Here is a 20,055-nt window from a genome sequence, read left to right as displayed (position 1 = left end):
CAAGGAATCTGCTCCGTGACTTTGGGAAGCCTAGGTCAGAAGACTGGCCTGAAAAAGGCTGAGGGAAGTTCTGACAATTGTTTGCCCAAAGAAGAAGCCTGCAAGGCTCTAAAAATAGTAAACTCTTAAGGGCAGCTGACTCTGACACTGGAAGATCCTGTCGCTCTTTGTTTGATCGCATGTTGGTTTGTCTGCTTCGCAGTCTCCCTATGTTTTAAATTTTTCTTGTGATCACTGCAAAAGGACCGGTTTTTCCTTCATCCACATCAGAGTCTTGGTGCCTAGGCTTTATTCCTCTCCTCCCCCCTTCCAGATGGGTGAGCAAAACCGCTCTAGACTGTAATTGGTCCTTGGTGGATTCCTGCTGAAATGTCTACAAGAACCTTGAAAAATTATCTCCCCCAAACAAAATTGGTCCATTTTTATATCCAGCAGGAGGCTTATCTTCAAACCTCCCTGTAACCTGGAAGAGAGAATTAACTGAGGGCTCAGATTAGATTAGATTAGATTAACAGAATTGGAAGGGACCTTGTAGCTAATCTAGTCCAACTCCCCACCCAAACGGGAGACCGTCCCCCATTTCTGACAAATGGCAGTCCAATCTTTTCTTGAAAGCCTCTAGGGATGAAGCCCCCACAACTTCCAAAGGCAACTTCTGTTCTGTTGGTTGATTGTCAAAAAATTCCTCCTTATTTCTAGGTTGAATCTGTCCTTGATCAGTTTCCACCCATTATTCCTTGTCTGGCCTTTGGGGGCTTCTTTGACCCCTTTTTCAAACCAGTGGTCCTCTGTCCAAAGTTCACACGGGACCTGAAGAGTCCTTCCTCAACAGAGTGGGGGAGGGATATGACACCATCTATCTCCAGTCTACAACACAGGAGTCCTTTTAACAGTTCCAAAAAGGCTCCACATCCATTTGCACTATTCAGGTGACCTTGAGGACACAGACAAACCTCCAAGTGGCCTCAATGACCCTCTAAAAGGATGCCAATGACCAGCTGTCTGCAAGAAGTATAATTCCTTCCATTCCCCACCATCCAGTCAGAGCTGAAGAAGCTTCTGGGATGAGAAGCGAAATGTCTTCAAAGAAAAAAACCAGAAAGACCAGTTGAAAAAGCACCTTTGGGAGTTTAGTGCTGCCTAACATAAGAAAGTAAAGACTCTTGAAACAGATTATTTCAAAAGGAACCTTTAATTAAGAAGAATGGAAACCATTAAAGGCAAAGCAACATCTGAATCCCCTTAGGCAATGCAGGTAGAATTAAAGCAGTAGTGAAACCTCCCATGCAAATTCTAACCAATATACAAGTGTGAAGATGTTTCCTTTATCAACTGCTCTGAGGCTGAATAAACATACATTCCCATGGCTATCTTTGTCAGGCATTAAAGTAAAACACCCCACACAGCCATCATAAACATTCCCCAAAAGGTGGTGGGATCTCTGGCCTTTCGGCTGCAGGAAACCAGTTGTAAAATATCAGTTGTCACAGGCATTGCCAATAAATTGACTCCAAGGCCCCCCTCCTCCCAATTGAATGGCAGTATCACTTTTTAGGGATCTGACAGGAATATTCTCAAGAGGAAGAGCTCGTGGTCAGCCACTCCAGAAATGAAGTGATTATTTTCTCTTCCAGTGCCTTACGCATCAATGGCAAATTGAAATAATAACATTGAACACTTTCCAGCCTTTGAAATACCCTTGATGTCAATTTTTCAAGCTCCCAGAACTTTCGGCAGCTCCATCTCTGCCAAAGTTAGCAATAGTGCCAAGGTAATTCTGAGCCTCTTCTACATCAAAGAGGATGGATGCTCACCTGCCACCATCAAGGTTTTTTAAGTGTATGTCAGCACTGCTCAGACAAGTACCCGGGTGTGATTGAAAGACTTGAGATATTGTTCAAGTGTGTGTTCTACATCCACAAGCACACTTGTTCTGCTCCATTCTGCCTCTCAAATACCGTAGTCTGCGTAGAAGCCAGAATGATTCCTTGGCAGACTGGAGTTCTGTTTGCAAACCTTTTGGGCAGCTTTTGTTCTCCAGTGCAGGGGTCTCCAAGCTTGGCAACTTTAAGACTTGTGGACTTCTGGGAGAATTCTGGGAGTTGAAGTCCACAAGTCTTAAAGTTGTCACTGTTGGAGACCCCTGCTCCAACTGTTAAATTTGAAGATTAACAGAGTTAACAGATTAACAGAAGGGACCTTATAGGTCATCTAGTCTAAACCCCCACCCAAGCAAGAGACCCTACACAATTTCTGAAAGATGACAGTCCAGTGTCTTCTTGAAAGTCTCAAGGGATGAAGCTCCCAAAACTTCTGAAGGCAACTTCTATTCCATTGGTTGATTGTTCTCACTGTCAGAAAATTATTTCTAGTTCAGTTTCCATCCATTATTCCTTGTTTGGCCTTCAGGTGCTTTGAAGAATAGCTTGACTCCCTCCTCTCTGTGGCAGCCCTTCAAGCACTGGAAGACTGCTATCTCCCCTGGTCCTTCTCTTCACTAGCCATGCCCAGTTCCTGCAACCATTCATCGTATGTTTTAGCCTCCAGCCCCTTAATCATCCTGATTGCTCTTCTCTGCACTTTTTCTAGAGTTTCAACATCTTTTTTATAGTGTGGTGACCAAAAGTGGATGCAGTACTCTAGGTGTGATCTTACTAGGGCTTTGTAGGTGTGGTATTAGTACCTCCCTTGATCTTGATTGAAGATCAAGATTGAAGATCAAGATTGAAGATCAAGATTGTAAAGTTTGGCCATTTTAAGAGAGATGGACTTCAACTCCCAGAGTTGAAGGAACCCACTCATACTGGTTGGGGAATTTGGAGGAGGATTCCTAACATCTTAAAGTTGCTAAGGTTAAGAGGCACTGCTATAGAATTAGCTCAGATCTCCTCCTGCAGTGTTTAACTCATGGCAAACCTTACTTTCTGTTCAGCTACCTCTTTTTTGTGTCAAAGCAGCGAAAATCAACCGTTTGCCTATTTCCAGTCAAGAAGGGGACTAATTTTGCTGTTGCTTTCTTTCTGCAGGAGTCTTGTCCAAAGGCCGGATCCGTTGCCCCTGGCATGGGGCTTGCTTCAACATCGGCACTGGCGATATCGAAGACTTCCCAGGGCTGGATAGTCTCCCCAAATTCCAGGTGAGAGGTCTGCAGATTAACAGCAAGCCAGCAGCCGGTCATTGAAGAAAATGCCCTGTGATCTTCGCCCAGTCTATGCCCCTGGGAATGTGCAGCAGTCTCTCCCTCCCCCTTCCCCTTTGCATGACTTCAGACAAATTACCTCCTCCAGTCTATTGACCAGAGTCCCTGGCAAATATCCCAGCAAGCCACTCCCTTTAATCCCTAGACCAGAATTTCTCAACCTTGGCCACTTGAAAGTGCGTGGACTTCAATTCCCAGAATTCCCCAGGCAGCATAAAATCCATACATCTTCAAGCAGGCAAGATTGAGAAATCTTGAAAAGTTTACAGACTGGGACTCCTTGAACTGGGAGCTATCAAAGACCTTTGAGGGTTTTTTTCCCCTGACACACCTGGCCAGGTCAACTGAGGTTCTAAGGCAAAGACAGGATGGGCAAGAAGGAGGCAGTTTGGGACCCAAACAGTATCTCAGTAGCCCAGCTTAGATTAACAGAGTTGGAAGGGACTTTGTAGGTTATCTAGTCCAACCGGCTGCCTTATTTCTGTTGAATCTCTCCTTGATTAATTTCCATCCATTATTCCTTGTCTGGCCTTCAGGTGCTTTGGAGAATAGTTAACCCCCTCCTCTCTGTAGCAGCCCCTCAAATATTGGAAGACTGCTATCCTGTCTCCCCTGGTCCTTCTCTTCACTAGACCAGCCAGGCCCAGCTCCTACAACCGTTCATCATATGTTTTGGCCTCCAGTCCTCTCATCATCCTGGTTGCTCTCCTCTGCACTCTTTCTAGAGTCTCAACCTCTTTTTTATAATGTGGTGACCAAAAATTGAATGCAGCTTTACTCTGTCAGTCCTGCAGGCCAGGGGCTGAAAGGAGATGGCAGTCTACACAAAACACATACACATACACTCTCCTTGTCAGCGGCTATGGACATAATGGCGCATAAGGATCGCTGTCTGGAATAGCAGCCGATGCTGTCCCACAAATGTCTTGCCAACTCTTGGCTCTGAGACCATTTCTTTGGTCTTTACTCGTACAATCCTAGGGTTGGAAAGGAACTTAGAGGTCAACCTGGGCATGATTGAACCTGAGCACCTCTGACAGATGTCAGATTTACACATGTTCAAATGTTGCACATGTTCAAGGTTTCCAAGAGAAGCTGAAGTCAACCATGTGTTGGGGATGACCTTGGATCCTTGGTATGGGAGGACTTTGGAGGCGATCTGAGCCTCTGCTGGGTCAGGCTGGGCATCTCGCTTGACACCGTTCCCCCTGAAGACAATTTGTTTTTCATTGGGGGCGGGGGCGGGGCAGCTGGGCTAGGTTTATATAATGATGAAACACTTATTTTAATGAGGGTGAAAGTTGCATCATGAAACATGAAGGTGTTCTTTCTCCTTCTAGGTGAAAATTGAGAAGGAAAAAGTGTACATCCGAGCAAGCAAACAGGTAAGCTGTAAGGACTGGTTAATTAATGCTATTTGATTTGTAGTTTTTATTTTTCCTGTTGTGTATATTAATTATTTGATTGTAAGCCACCTACAGTCACAGAAAAAGGACATGGATAGCCATATAATTCAACTAACTAACTAACTAACTGGATTCATTGTGGGGCAGTGGTTAGGATGCAGTACTGCAGGCTAACTCACTGCTGACTCCAGGAGTTCGATCCTAACCAGCTCAAGGTTGATTCAGCCTTCCATCCTTCCGAGGTTGGTAAAATGAGGACCCAGATTATTACGGGCAAGAGGCTGACTCTATAAACTGCTCAGAGAGGGCTGTAAAGCACTGAAGCAGTATATAAGTACTATTGCTATTGTCCTTCCTTCCTTCCTTCCTTCCTTCCTTCCTTCCTTCCTTCCTTCCTTCCTTCCTTCCTTCCTTCCTTCCTTCCTTCCTTCCTTCCTTCCATGGGGCGCAGTGGTTAGAATGTAGAACTGCAGGCAAACTCTGCCCATAGCCAGGAGATCAATCCTGACTGGCTCAAGGTTGACTCAGCATTTTATCCTCCTGAGGTCCGTAAAACGAGGACCCAGATTGTTGGGGGCAAGATGCTCACTCTGTAAACCTCTTACAGGGGGATGTAAAGCATTGTGAAGCAGTATATAAGTCTAAGTGCTATTAGTAACCAACCAACTAACCAACCAACCAACCAACCAACCAGTTTAACTAACCAACCAACCAACCAACCAACCAACCAACTCACTAACTAACTGTGTGCAGAGCAGCTTTTCCCAGACTGAGTGCCTTCAAATCCAGATTTCCCCCACCAGCCCAAGAATGCTGGGTGCTCTATCACCATTCTGGATAGAGTCCTGGCTGGAGGGGACTTGGCCAGAGGTGTAGGGATTGGGGTGCTGCATGCATCAGTTCGGGACTGAGTTGACATGGCCCCTCCTTGCACCCCAGGCTCTTCAAGCCCAGAAGCGGACGAAGGTGATGGCGAAATGCATCTCGCTGAGCAACTACAGCATCAGTAGCACCAATGTGCTCATCATTGGGGCAGGTACTGGCTGGTGTAGAGAGGAGGTGCTCAAGGGCGGAGGCCTCAGGGTGGGGGTCAGAGCCCTGCTTGGATGGGTGTCCTCCTGGAGACGCCACTGCATGGTTCAAGGAGCCCATCCCTTCGGATGCCCAAATGAATCTGGTCTTGCCCATATTTTAAAAGAATTGTGGGAAAACTCACAAGGACACCCCCATTGTGGAAGCCTTGATTCAGTCATTCAGATTGGCTTTCTCGTTTATTCTGAACAATCCATTCAGTCTGGGGAATCTATACAATTGTTTTTGGATCAAACCTCCAAATCAAATAGTTGTCCAGCCCAATTGGTGCCTCTGTGCTGGAGTGGCGCCGTTCCTACTTCCTGGGACCCTCAGATCAATTTGGCAGTTTGAACCTCACCAGGCTCAAGGTTGCCTCAGCCTTCTCTCCTTCCAAGGTGGGTAAAATGAGGACCCAGATTGTTGGGGGCAAGAGGCTGACTCTGTAAATGCTTGGAGAGGGCTGGAAAGCACTGTGAAGCGGTATATAAGTTATTGCTACTCTGGGAGGAAGGTGGAGAAGACCTAATGGGGAATTCTCAGCTGCCAAACGACGGGCGCTTCCACCAACAGTCACTTCCTTTGGCAGGTCCTGCTGGGCTGGTATGTGCAGAGACTCTCCGCCAAGAGGGCTTCTCGGACAGGATTGTGATGTGTACAATCGATCGACATTTGCCCTACGACAGGCCCAAACTGAGCAAGGTTGGTGCTTACCCAGGAATTTCTCCAAGGCTTCCTTGAGGACACTGGGTGGCTGCTCCACTTTTCCATCTTATCTCTGAGCATTGAGCCTCTGTGATGCTGTCTTTGAAATGAAACAGAATTCCTTTTCATGCAGTCCATGGGTGTCCATGTAACTTGTCACTCATCTGTCAACTTGTAAAGCATTGCCATGACTATTATCAGGTTGGCATTGGAGGGAGGATTCCATGCATACCTTCGGCCAGAGTGGGATCTCATATTTCTACAACCTAGTTGGTGGATATGATTTATGACACAGACAGAAGGGAGGGGATAGAGAGGTCAAACACAATTAAGCGGAAATCAGTTTCGGCTCCGCAGAAGAATATGCCAGAATGTTAATCCTAATAAATGAATGGATTTCTTTTGAACTTTGTCTTGAGGCTTGTAAATTAATTAGGTCATCTTCTGGGAACTTCACAGAGAGCCAAAACTGATTTCCACTTAATTGCGTTTGAACTTTACCCCTCTATCCCCTCCCTTCTGTCTGTGTCATAAATCAGATCTACCAACTAGGTTGTAGAACTATGAGATCCGACTCTGGCCGAAGGTATGCATGGAATCCTCCCTCCAGTGCCCACCTGATAATAGTCATGGCATCTAAGGGCAGAGTTAATATTGAATCTTTGCTCTTTTTCCTAAAAATGACTCAAATTAATATAGAAGCTACCACCGGGGTGGGATCCTACCGGTGTAACGACCTGTTCACTTCACACGCATGCAGTTACCCATCGCTCCAACAGAGCGTTTAAGAGCTGTGGACTTCAACTCCCAGAATTCCCCAGCCAAGCTGGCTGGGGAATTCTGGGAGTTGAAGACCACAGCTCTTAAACTTGCTGAGATTGAGAAGCACTGCCATAGACCATTACACCTTCTTAGGGAGACCCTTCAGGTGTAGGTGAGATTACAACTCTCAGAACCCTTCCAACACCTCTGGAAGGCGCTTAAGTAGTATCTAAGCATAAAACTGACCTCTGCTTTCAGTCAATGGATTCCCACGCTGACCAGATCGCTCTGCGTCCAAAAGAATTCTTCCGCACGAACGACATTGAGGTCCTGACTGAAATGCAGGTGAGGGTCTGTCTCTGTGGAGAGGGGGGGAGCTTCAAAGAGGGCCTGGATCTCTTTGTGGGACGTGTGAAGGGAGAGTCTGTGTGGACATAAAAAAGGACTTTGTTATTAATCCAGAGATGGTTTGGTTTAACTCACACTTTCGAGAGCTGCTCTATTGAACCAGGACCTGTGGAGGGAGGTCATGTCACCTGGCCTGGTTTCATCTCTGAAAACAGTGCAGGATGGGTGCGTTTGGCTCCCTGAAGCCTCTTCCCAGCATGGACTCTTGTTCTGACCCAGCTCCCCAAACAACACAAACCCTTTGAAGTGAACTGAAAGATTCCTTTACTAGGAGCCCCGGCAAAACGTTTCTCTCTCACTGCAGGCTAACAAGTCTGTCTGGCAGGGAGATGAATAGTTGTCTGCTACATCTATTCATCTCCACCCCCTGCCTTTGATCCCCAGAGCTAGGATGGGGCTTCACTAGCAGTGGTGGCTCTTCTGTCCCAAGGACCAGCCCATAGATTTCCACTGCTCTCCTCTCCTCTGCCTTCTGTGCATCCATGCATCAGGCACTGGACCCAGCTGTTCCTCCTCTTCCTCATCGCCCCCCTCCAGACCTGGGGGCTGTTGACTCTCCATCTGAGAGCTGATGGATGGCCCAGGCTCTGCCTCTGCCCCCCCCCTCTGCCAGCTCCATTCCCACTTCCCCCTCGGGCCTCCCATGCCGCTGCCGCCTCCTCCTCCTCCTCCTCTAAATTAGCTGCTGGAGGGGCTGGCAGCCGACAGGCCACAACAACTCTGTAGGTGTGTGTTGGTCTGATGGGGAAAAAAAAAACAGCTAAGAAATTACTGTTAATGGCTCGTCCTTCCTGTTTCAGGTGGTGGCGGTGGATGTCAAGAACAAGACGGCCATTTTCAAGGATGGGTTTAAGATGGAGTACAACAAGCTGCTGCTGGCAACAGGGAACACGTAGGTGGCCCTAAAAGATTTTGCACCAAGTGTTGAGGTCTTGTTTTTCAGGTGGAGGAGGTTTTAATGCACCCCAAATGTGTTGGAGAGAGACTGGCTGAACCAGGGGGAGGAGTCAAGTGGGGAATTAGTCTGGAAACTTTAATTAATCACAAGAAGGCAAGGCCTGATCCCCATTGAATGCCACTGAACCTTCTCTAGTCTGTCCTGGGTGCAAAGTCTGAGAAGATTCCTCTGTAATAGACGCGAGTAATGAAGGAGCTAAGTGGACTGTTCACGGGTGGATCTGGTTGTTTGGGTCTGACAGACCGTTTCAGAATGTTGTGGTATCTTCAAGATGAATCAGTGGGTTTCAGCCTAAGATTCCATGGCTTAGAAATTGAAATTAGTTTTGTGGAATCTGATGAAATTTCATGGAACTATGGAGAAACTTTGGCACAGTTAACCAGTGGAACAGCTTGCCTTCCTAAACCATTTTAGACCATGTAGGACAGTGATGGAGGACCTTTTCGGCGCTGAGTGCCCAAACCGGAACACGCATGCATGTGCGTGCACTAGAGTGCTGGAAACCCTAAGACCAGCTGGCCAGCACATGCATGCTTGTTTTTTGGCTGTTTTGGGGCCATTTTTAAGCTGTTTTCCAGTGCTCTGGTGCCTGCAAAGACTAGCTGGCTGGCATGCCAGAAAGCAGAAGAGCAGATGGCGTGCCCACCCACAGAGAGGGCTCTGCATGCCACCTCTGGCACATGTGCCATAGGTTCGCCATCACGGGTGTAGGATGAGAGCGGTGTATGCTGGCCATAAAACAAGAGGAGACTGAACAATTTTATTTAGTCATTTAAATTTTTTGTATCCCACTTTTATTATTTTTATAAATAACTCAAGGCGGCAAACATACCTAATAATAAAAGGGATGAAAAGGATGAAGAGCAGGAGCTGCAGTTCCCTTTCTCAGATGTGACGCCTTTTACTCTAACTGGGTAGCCAGAATTCTAGTCTTTTCCTGATCAAACTTGGCTTGGGGCGTTTGGGAAGGTGGGCCAGGAATAAGGAGACTTCCTCCCTGGTTTTCCCACCTGCCCTTCTTCAACCGTTAGAACAGTGTTTCTCAACCTTGACAACTTGAAGAAGTCCGGACATCTTCAAGTTGCCAAGGTTGAGAAACACTGCGTTAGAGGCTCCCTCGGCCTGACCTCTCCAATCTCTCCTTCCAGACCCAAAACGCTCAGCTGCAAAGGCAAGGAAGTGGAGAACGTCTTCACCATCTGTGCTGTGGAAGATGCCAACCGGGTGGTCAAAGTGGCCACTGGCAAAAACGCCGTGGTGGTGGGAGCCTCTTTCCTGGGTGAGCAAAGGCTGCCTAGGCACCCTGGGAAGCTCACCTGATTCACAACGTGGTTTGTTTCATCTGAGTCTAGCATGCAGTAGCGTGGTTTACTACTGTGTCTCCCTGGAAAATAAGACCTGCCCCCAAAATAAGCTCTAGCCTGATTTTTAGGGTGGGTCTAATATAAGCCCTACCCCAAAAATAAGCCTGGGGGCAGCACAAGAAGCGAGCGCATGGGGGGATGACAGTGTCTGGCAGCAGCAGCAGCCCGCTGGTGCTTTGACACAGCGCAGTTAAGTCCGAGTGCGGAGGCAGAGGCATGGGGGGAGGGGAGAGGCAGCTGATCCCGCCACTCCGAGCAGGTGCCTGCCTAGTGCAGCCACAGGCAAGCTGAAAGATGGTGGGACAGAGTGGATGGTGCGTTGGGATCGCCTCCCCTGTGCCTCTGCCTCTGCCTGGCTCCACCAGGCACTTTTCACCCAGAGGGAAACAAAGCTCCATCTGCTTGCAAATGGGATACTTTGAAATAGAGATCCTGAATGCCGTCCCTCTGCTAAACAAATAATTCCCTCCCCACTGTCAAACCATTCACTAAGGCTGCATCCCTATTACTATTAGTCTTCTCATCGTTCCTATCCCCCATCTCCTCCCACTTTTGACTGCAGGACTATAACTTTGTGGCTTGTATCCTTACGATTTATATTGATATTGTTTCCTGATTGCTTATTTGTACCCTATGACCATCATTAAGTGCTGTACCTTATGATTTGTGACAATTGTATCTTGTCTTTTTATGTACACTGAGAGCATCTGCACCACAGGCAAATTCCTTGGTGTCCAATCACCCTTGGGCAATGAAGAATTCTATTCTAATTCTAATTCTACCGTGTTTCCCCAAAAATAAGACAGGGTTTTATTTTCTCCCCCCCCCCAAAAAAATAAGCACTTGGCCTTATTTCTGGGGAGGTCTTATTATTTTTGAGGTGCAGGAGGCGGTGAGGGTAGTCACCTCATGGCTGCTGCTGTGTTGAAAATTTTCAGGGACAACTTATTTTGGGGGGAAGGCTTATTTTAGCGCATGCACTCAAAAACCCAATTAGGCTTATTATCTGGGGATATCTTATTTTCAAGGAAACAGGGTCTTCTATTTACTCTATCTACTCTATAACTCTACTCTACTCTACTCTATTGCTAATTGCATGCATCCCATTTACAAGTAGATGAAGCTTCCAGTATTCCGTCATTTCTCCATCTGGGCAAAAAGTGTTTGGGCTCCTATGGGGTGCTTGAGAATGGAGCAAATCCCAAGCACCCTCTAAGCGCCCAAACACTTTTTGCCCAGATGGAGACAAAGCTTTCTCTGCTTGCAAATGGGATGCTTTTGCTAATTACTCTGTTTTAAAACATCCCACTTGCAAGCATACAAAGCTTCAAGTCTCGGTCATTTTTCCATTCAGGCAAAAAGTGTGTTTGCCTTGGGAAGCTTTGTAAAGCTGTTGAGAATGCAGGCAAGCAGATGGTGGGAGGGGGCTGGCAGTTACCCTCAAAATAAGACCTCCCTGAAAATAAGGCCTAATAGGTCTTTTGGTCCAAATGAAATATATAAGACCCGATCTTATTTTTGAGGAAACCCGGTATCTATGGTTTATGACTTAGCATGCAAAGCAGATCCTGCTGTTTGTAGTTTATTGCACAAACCATGATTAAGGAAATCATGATTTAGTACAGTATGTGGACACAGGCTAAATATGTCTTGAAAATTAAATTCTGTGTCCAAGTTGGAGATTGAGGAGGGGGGCTTCTCCCTCTGTTTTTAGCTATTGTTTTTTTCTCGTTTTGCCCAAGTTGACTTGTTTCAGCAGCTGGATCGTCTGCCTTTGTGCTGCACTCTCAGCTTGTGTTGGGTCTTTCTCGCGGTGGCTCCCTAACCCTTCTGCTCCCTCTGGCCCTTTGCAGGGATGGAGGTGGCTGCCTACCTTTCGGAGAAGGCTCACTCAGTCTCGGTGGTGGAGCTGGAAGAAGCCCCCTTCAAGAAATTCTTTGGGGAGAAGGTTGGGCGAGCCATCATGAAGGCAAGGCAGCTCCTTGTAGGGGGCATTTGGGGAGGATTGAACCTTGTTTTGAGTGGAATGTCTTTCAACCTTCTCTCCCCTTCTCCTCTGGGACAGATGTTTGAAAACAACCGAGTGAAGTTCTACATGCAGACCGAAGTGTCAGAACTGCGGGAACAGGAGGGCAAGGTAGAGTTGGATGGATCAATCAAAACAAACCTTTATTGTCAATGTGTACAATAAAATTGAATCAGCCTCCCTTGGTACAGCCCTCCTGAAAACGCCAAATACATCTCCATCCATATATGTAAAAATGGCTGTGTGTGTGTGTGTTCCAGCATAACTATGGAACGCCTCGAGGAATTTCAACCAAACTTGGCACACAGATGACTTAAACACTGAAAAAAATATTGCGGGGATAAGACACCCCTAAAACCCCTCATGGGTAGGTGGGTGTTCTGTTAAGATACAGCCTGTTGTGCCTTAAAATGGCTTCTACTGTACAGCACAGTGGAGTTGCCATGGTAACTGCTTCACAGTACTCCACAATACTCCACAAGGGGGCTCCCTCTGGTAAGGGGTAAAATCCAACATTAGAAATTATGTTTGGTCCAGACATTTTCCCCCTATAAATAAATACCCGGGCAATGCAAGGTTATTGGCTGGTAACTGAATAAAGAAAAGAAAAAGAAATCCCTAAACCCAAATAACTAATAACTAGCACACATTACCACATACATATATGTATATAATATTATGTTACACTGGTATAAACATGTATGTTACCCTGGCCCTGCAAATCTATCATATTAAACCTGATTGTGGTGCTATGTTGCGTATAGATGTCTGATGGATAAAAGCTATTTTTCAGCCTATACATTTGGCTGGCTCTGCTTCTTGCTGGATAGAATGGATGGAAATCAATCAAGGAGAGATTAAGGAGAAACTTCCCAATAGGGAGGACAATGAGGTGCTTCACCACTGGAAGTTTTTAAGAAGAGATTGGACAGGGACCTCTCTGAAATAGTATAGGGCAGGGGTCCCCAACCTGTGGGCCGCAGCTATGGCCTAATCGACACTGGATCACATCTACACACGTGCACATCCCCACTCAGATGGATGTTTGCATGAGCATCCCAGAGGGTCTGGCTCCATTCACACGAGCATCGCTGCAAACTTCGCAGATGCTCGCGCACACACATGCACCTGCCCCTCCCATAAAATAATCCCCTCTTTCCTTCCTTCTCTTCCTCGCTCCAACACGGAAAGGTTGGGGAACTCTGATATATATATAGGTCTCCTGCTGAACAGGGGGTTGGCTAGAAGACCTCCAAGGTCCCAGTTTTATTATGATTGAATTGAATGGAGTTTAGTGAGGCTTTGGGGGGCCCTCAAAACCCCCCATTGAGCCTCTGGTTGGAGGAGGCAGGCCGGGGTGGTGGGAGAAGACTCTTTGCAAGCTTTGGAATTAATCGCTGAGTGAAAAAGATATTTCTTTTTGCAAGGATGGGAAGCCTGGGGAGGGCAGCTCCTTAGACAGGATGCCTGGTTCATCATCTTGGCAGCCTCCTGTTTCTTTCGGAGGGAGGTTGGGAGAGTTAGAAAATAAAAATATGAACATCAAGAAGAGAACAGAGCCCTTCCTCATCTTTGCCCACTGTCTCCTAGCACTTCCCTGTTATGGATAGGACTGCCAGCCCCACCAGCCACAGCCCTTGCAGTCAAGACCTGGAAGTCCTCCAGCCCTCCACTGGCCTCATTTTGAGAGTTTAGGATTCTGCCCATGTACAGAGTGAGGAAGTCCACAGTTGGGGAGGCAGTTTGCAAGACTTCCTTGGACCTGAGGAGGGGTGGAAGAGAGGCGTAGAGCCTCTGGGGAGGATGAACAACAATAGAACAATAGAATGGATGAGCTGGAAGGGACCTTGGAGGTCTTCTAGTCCAGCTCCCTGCTCAAGCAGGAGAACCTATAATATTTCAGATAAGTGATGGTTTTCAGTTGCTCAGAGTTTGCAAGGTTGCCAGGATATTTCTGGTTTCTTTTAAAGTTTTTTATTTTTATTTTTTGTTCTCTATGTACAATTATAGGTATACATTCACATAGTTATTATTCTTTTTTACATTCATCGTTCTTATACTTTTGTCATTCCTTTTACAGGGTTATAACATACTATTTGGGTTGCTTTATTTACCATCCCTTCCTCCTGTTTTGACACCACCTTCTTTTTCCCTTTCTTTTTTCCCTCCCTCCCTTCCCTACTTTCTTCCTCTTACCTCTCCCCTACTCCACTCTTCCTCTTCCCCTTTCTCCCTTCTCTCCTTCTCCCTTCCATCTTCCTCTCCGCAACTCTGTCTTCCTTCCCTCCTCTTCCTCTCCTCCCCTCCTCTCTTTCTTTCTTTTTCTACTGTTGTAGCTGTCTCTTCCAGTTCTTACTTTTTATTTTCTTGGGGTGGTATTTCCGCAAACCCAAAAATAGTTAAATATAATTTCTTTTTTCCTTCTCAAATCTAGCCAGGATATTTCTGTTTGAAACTCCCCGGCCACATCCACCCACCCACCCAAGGAGAGGTGGGGAGCCTCCCACACCCAGCAGTGTCTAGCTTTCTATCTTCACAGATAAGCAGAACTGTAACAAGAAATCACTTAGGCGTTTGGGTTTTTTCTAAAGAGCTTTATTATTTGTTAATTACAAAAATAAACATACCATCTTTCCTTATGCCGTGTGTCATTTGGGTACAAACATCTCTGTGCAACCTCGTTCCTTTTTTGCCACATCTTTCACATTCATATTAACATTATTTCCCTAAGTTTAGTATTATAATATATTGAGCATTTAAATGTTATAGAACTCTCCATTTTTCTTCTTAATATCTTCTAGTAATAATATCATATCAACATTAAACATCGTAATTCTCATCATACACATACTAACAGTTTTCATCTCATTTATATCTCTATCTAAGTTTATTGTCTACTTATTTTTTAGCTTTCTTGATTTACAAATTCCTTTTTTCTCTCTCCAACCATTGGTAAAACACTTCCCATATCATATAATAATCAGTTTGCTCTTTCCCCTTAATTGCTAATGTTAATCTGTTCATTTCTGTACAGTCTAATATTTACCATATCACCTTCTCATCAATAGGAATCTCTACACTTTTCCAATGTTGTGCAAATACAATTCTAGCTGCGGTTAATACATGAATGATTAAATATGCATTCTCTTTATTATAAATTTTAGATAGAATTCCTAGCAGAAATGTTTCTAGCTTCAGCTTAATGTGTTGTTGAGCTGAAGGGGTGTTTTTTTTTTAATTGGCTGCATTTTACCTTTCCCCAAAGCTGAAGGAGGTAGTGCTGAAGAGTGGCAAGGTACTCCGGGCAGATGTCTGCGTGATCGGCATAGGTAAGTAGCTGGAGTATTTTGGGGGTTGGCCTTTGCGGGGACTGAAGAAGATCAAAATGGCACCAGGACTGCCCAATCGAAGCTCACTCTCTACAAGTGTCACATGCTGCGCTGCCCCACTCATTCACACACACACGTAAGTATGGTTTATAGAGAGTTTTATTGATGTTCCCCAGCAGTTCCCTTCACCCAACCTCAGAACTGTCCCAAATCAATCCAGCCACAAGCAGGCCAGGATTAGTCCACCAGGCAATGGCCGGTGGTCCATAAAACAGTAGAGAGTTGCTCCAACCAACCAAGTCCACCAAACAAACTTAAATCTACCAGGAAAACTGAAAGGACGTCTATGAGAGCTCACTTGGTAAGAGAAGTTCAAAGTCTCCAAGGTACAAAGTCGAGCAGGACATACGAGGAATAAATACACACAGCCATCAACCCAATGTGTTACTCCCAGCAACGCCTCCCTATGCCTGCCATGATAAATAGCTTTCCAGTGCAGCCCATCAAGACAGGCAAGGCCTCCTCCCGAGAAATCTGGAAGATCTCCATTGCTCTCGTCTTTTCTCTGCCCTGCGTGCTCTTGAATCTACTGCAGAAGGCAGCTCCTGCTCCTCCTCTTCACTGATATCTACACCTGCAAGCTGCCACCCTCCGAAGCATCCTTTAAATTTCTTTTGGCAGGCTGTTCAGAGTCATTAATTAACCCACTTCCTGACATGCCAGGAATGAGCTCATCCTCCCTTGAGCCGACTCCAAGGAAGAATCAGAGGAATCGTCCAAGAGAGACATCACACATGCTTTGATCAGTTGCTCTTGGCCATCTTAAGCTTTTAGATAACCCCCTGGGGATGTCCCTGAGTGCCCCTATGTTTTGAGGACTCTTCCTTGACCTTCCCACAAGGACAGCCCTTACTTTAATTATACAGCTCTTTCTGTTCATCAGGGGGTAGCATTTACCTGACATTTGCTGAGTTTGAAAAAAAAAGCCACTTTGGGGATTTGGGGATGGGGGACCATCTGGAGATTCTAGAACAATGATTAAGTTGGAAAGGGGGCCCTGGCAAAATACTTCTCTATGGTGACCCAAAAAATTGTCCCTGAAGTAAGTTACAGAGCTGAGTGAGAAGAGTCAGTAGAGAGATTATAGTTGACATTGGCTCATTCACAAAAAAGCAACTGAATGGAGCTGAGCGTTTACTGACCCGATGCCCTTCCTGTCACCAATGTGGAGTTTTGTTCAGCAGATATAGTCTCACTGGGCCCAGAGAGAAATATCTGCCTCTACCTAGGATCAAACTCACAGCCTCCTGATTGTGAGATGAGAGTTTCCACCTCTAGGCCACCGAACCACTCCGAGAAATCCTTCCATAGGATAATTATTTCATATGACAGAAATCAGGATCTTCTGAAGCCATGAGAAAGTGTGAGAAGGAAGTGATGACATAATCGGGGAGCCCAAAAAGTGTTTGATTTTGACAGTAAGGAATTATCAGTATTAGGGATACTAAACTATAGCATATATTTAAATAATAGTTTATTTAAACTATTTATTTAAAATAAGCTACATTTTAGTTTATTTAAAGCATTTTAATTCCACCAAAAAGCCAGAATGTTTTACAGGCCACCAAAGAGCAACCATCACCTAAAGTTTTTTACAAGCTAAAAAACTGTAATATGGAAGGAAAATAGGAGGGGGAAGAGGAAAGAAGAGGGGGGGACTTAAAACAAAGCACCAATTGATAATTGGGACGTAAACTTGTATTATCTCCAGTTTATATGGATGATCTATCATTTTATGATTTATAAAGCAGATGGAGTGGTCAAGGGTAATTAGTATTTGATAATGGTCATTTCTGTGGTTGAAATAAATGGGGATGGGGGTCAAGAGTCCCTCCCACTGCTAATGCCCTTCTTTTCTTTGGCGCAGGAGCCACTCCAGCCACTGGCTTTTTGAAGCAGAGTGGCGTCCATCTGGACTCCAAAGGTTACATCGTGGTGAACAAGGTACCCTAGAAGCAGCCAAACAGGCCGGCCAGGGAGGAGGTGGTGGTGGCGGGGGCAGGGGGGCTGTTGGCCAAGCACTGGACCATCCATCCATCCATCCATCCATCCATCCATCCATTCAATTCATCATCCATCCATCCATTCATCCATCCAATTCATTCATTCAGCTATCCAATTCATCCATCTATCCGTCCATTCAATTCATCCATCCATTCATCCATCCATTCATCCATCCATTCATCCAATCCATTCATTCATTCATTCATTCCATTCAATCAATTCACTCATCCATCCAATTCATTCATTCATTCATCCATCCAGTTCATCCATCTATCCGTCAATTCAATTCATCCATCCATCCAATTCATTCATTCATTCATTCATTCCATTCAATCAATTCACTCATCCATCCAATTCATTCATCCATCCATCCAGTTCATCCATCTATCTGTCCATTCAATTCATCCATCCATCTAATTTCTCCATCCAACTATCCATTCAACTCATCTATCTATCCATCCATCCATCTATCCATCCATCCAATTCATTCATTCATTCCATCCATCCAGTTCATCCATCCATTCATCCATCCAATTCATTCATTCATCCATCCAATTCATCCATATATCCATCCATTCAATTCATCCACCCATCCATCAAATTCATTCATTCATTCATTCAATCCATCCATCCATCCATCAAATTCATTCATTCATCCATTCAATCCATCCATCCATCCATCCATCCATCAAATTCATTCATTCATCCATTCAATCCATCCATCCATCCAATTCATTCATTCATTCATTCATTCATTCATTCATTCATTCATTCAAATTTATATAGCCACCTACTTTTACCCATCCATCTATCCATCCATTTCATTCATTCATTTAAATTTATATAGCTGCCTACTCACTCCCAGTGACTCTAGTTGGCTTATAGAAAATAAAAACACAATGTAGAAGAAATAGAAATAATAAAAAATAATAAAATAATAACACACACACACCCAACGGCAATTGGGTAATTCAATCAGTAGGCTAAATGGAGTCCTTGATGCTCTCTGTGCTGATGCTCTCCCTGCAGATGTTGCAGTGCCCAACTAGGGAACACCATCAGTGTGTGGTAGGGTGGGGTGCGCAAATCACCAAAGGGCACCAAGGAATCCATAGTTCCACCCTGTGGAAGTGTTTCAGGCAAGATGGGTGGCCATCCATGCATGCATACATGCATGCTTGCATGCATCCCTCCCTCCCTACCTCCATGTCATATTTTAAAGTAAAATTTAGTCCCTGATTATTTCCTGAGTCAAAACTTGAGGTGCTTTGTTCAGTGTGGAGCTCTCGTCTCTTCATTTGAAATTATCTGAGTAGAAGTGTGTGTGGATGTGTGTGTGCAGTACCGGGAGAAGAGCTTGCTTGTCTCTAGAGTTTGTGGGAGCTTCATCACTGGAGGCTTTCAAGAAGAGATTGGTCAGCCACCTGTGTGAAATGGTAGAGGGTCTCCTGCTTGAGAGGGGGTGTGTTGGACTAGAAGACCTCCAAGGTCCCTTCCAGCTCTATTCTGACTAATGTCACATCTAGCCCTTGCCTTTCTTGAGGTCTGAATTGGAAACACTCCCTAGCATATCAGGTAAGGGAAAGCGTTGGGTATGTTCAACCTTCTTTAGCCTTGGTCTTTTGGGAATTGTTGCTGGCTAATGCAGTTGCAGGTTGGATATCAAAAAAAGGTGAACCCTAAAGGCATATATTAAAAAGATTTATTAAGAGGGGTCTTCTATTTATGGCAAAGATTTTCTTTCTGGATACACCCCAGGAGGGCCTCCCTTGTGGAGTGGGCCATGGGCAGGAATTGCAAAGGGGCTGCTTTCCTTGGGAAAGATTTAAAGCCCTCCCGCAACTCCCCACCTCCACCCCTGGAGTGGCCTTGTTATCAGCAAAGGAGGGTTACATATTAATGAGGATTAACAGTATTAGGCACCTGCTAAGACCAAAGTGAGAAATAATTATCTGATGGGGTTAGAACTGGAGGTTTTTTTATCTTGCAACTGACAAAAGTAAATAGGAAGATTAGTTTGTCTGGCCAGCCTCTCTTCCAAGTATTAATTTAAAAAAATGTGGGTCAATCACAGGACAGGTATTGAAATATAAATGGATATTTTCCAGTCCCTGGGCCACTGCTGTGTTTTCCACAACTGCTTAGCTGAATTGCAATTTTTTATATGATTTTAAACAGATCTGCTGCTAATTTCTCCAACTCCTGCAGTTTGGTTGCTAGCAATGTTTTCAATCTATCAGCTGCTTTGCCTTGTTTTCCTTTTTTGCATTTGAGATTTGCTTCATCTTTAAGGATGTTAAGTAAAACTATCAGCTGAAAAATGGACAAACCAGGCTTAATAACCCCACAATTTATGGAATAGGTCAGATCAGTCAGAAGAGATTTACAACCCTTGTGTAAGCATGAGAATATTAGAATACAAGGATATCCACTCTTCATGTGAATATGGCTCTCTGAAGAGGAGGAGCAGGCTGGGTTCCCTGTTTCACTGTCAATATTTGCACGAGGACAAGACAGCTGTGCTTCCTTCAGTCAGAGCTAAACCATTTCTTAGTTATTTATTTCCCCTGTGCAGCTGAAAACCAGGAAGTGTCACGGGACTGTCCGGTAAAAACTCAGCCAAAACTATCAGGATGCAACAGGTATAAAAACTAAATGACTTGGCTGTGGAGAAGTTCCTAAAGATGCTTCCAGGTATTCCTCAGCATCTTTATTTCTAGTCATCACTTGACTATTGTTACATTTTTAGAGTTTACACAAATG

The 20,055-nt window shown here is 45.0% G+C and overlaps 1 protein-coding gene across 3 annotated transcripts in view; it reads left to right on the top strand.

Annotated features, from left to right (window-relative positions):
* The window catches only part of AIFM3 (AIF family member 3), a 62,943-nt gene that overhangs the window by 27,264 nt on the left and 15,624 nt on the right, over positions 1-20,055 (top strand). For all 3 annotated transcript variants that reach the window (XR_015695538.1, XM_087705853.1, XM_087705852.1), the window contains exons 5-15: positions 3,027-3,136; positions 4,540-4,584; positions 5,545-5,641; positions 6,266-6,378; positions 7,402-7,488; positions 8,352-8,443; positions 9,658-9,788; positions 11,727-11,842; positions 11,939-12,010; positions 15,165-15,228; positions 17,156-17,232. Coding sequence is in view for 2 of the 3 variants with exons in the window: in XM_087705853.1 (XP_087561979.1) it covers positions 3,027-3,136; positions 4,540-4,584; positions 5,545-5,641; positions 6,266-6,378; positions 7,402-7,488; positions 8,352-8,443; positions 9,658-9,788; positions 11,727-11,842; positions 11,939-12,010; positions 15,165-15,228; positions 17,156-17,232 (1,004 nt within the window). In the remaining variant the exon portion in view is untranslated. The remainder of the gene's footprint in view (positions 1-3,026; positions 3,137-4,539; positions 4,585-5,544; positions 5,642-6,265; positions 6,379-7,401; positions 7,489-8,351; positions 8,444-9,657; positions 9,789-11,726; positions 11,843-11,938; positions 12,011-15,164; positions 15,229-17,155; positions 17,233-20,055) is intronic.

Source organism: Thamnophis sirtalis, unplaced genomic scaffold (assembly GCF_051295495.1).
Source record: "Thamnophis sirtalis isolate CommonGarterSnake01/CBP01778 unplaced genomic scaffold, rThaSir2_p1.2 scaffold_2, whole genome shotgun sequence".
Taxonomy (NCBI): domain Eukaryota; kingdom Metazoa; phylum Chordata; class Lepidosauria; order Squamata; family Natricidae; genus Thamnophis; species Thamnophis sirtalis.
Note: the sequence above shows the minus strand (reverse complement) of the source record. Positions and strands in the feature narration are given on the sequence as shown.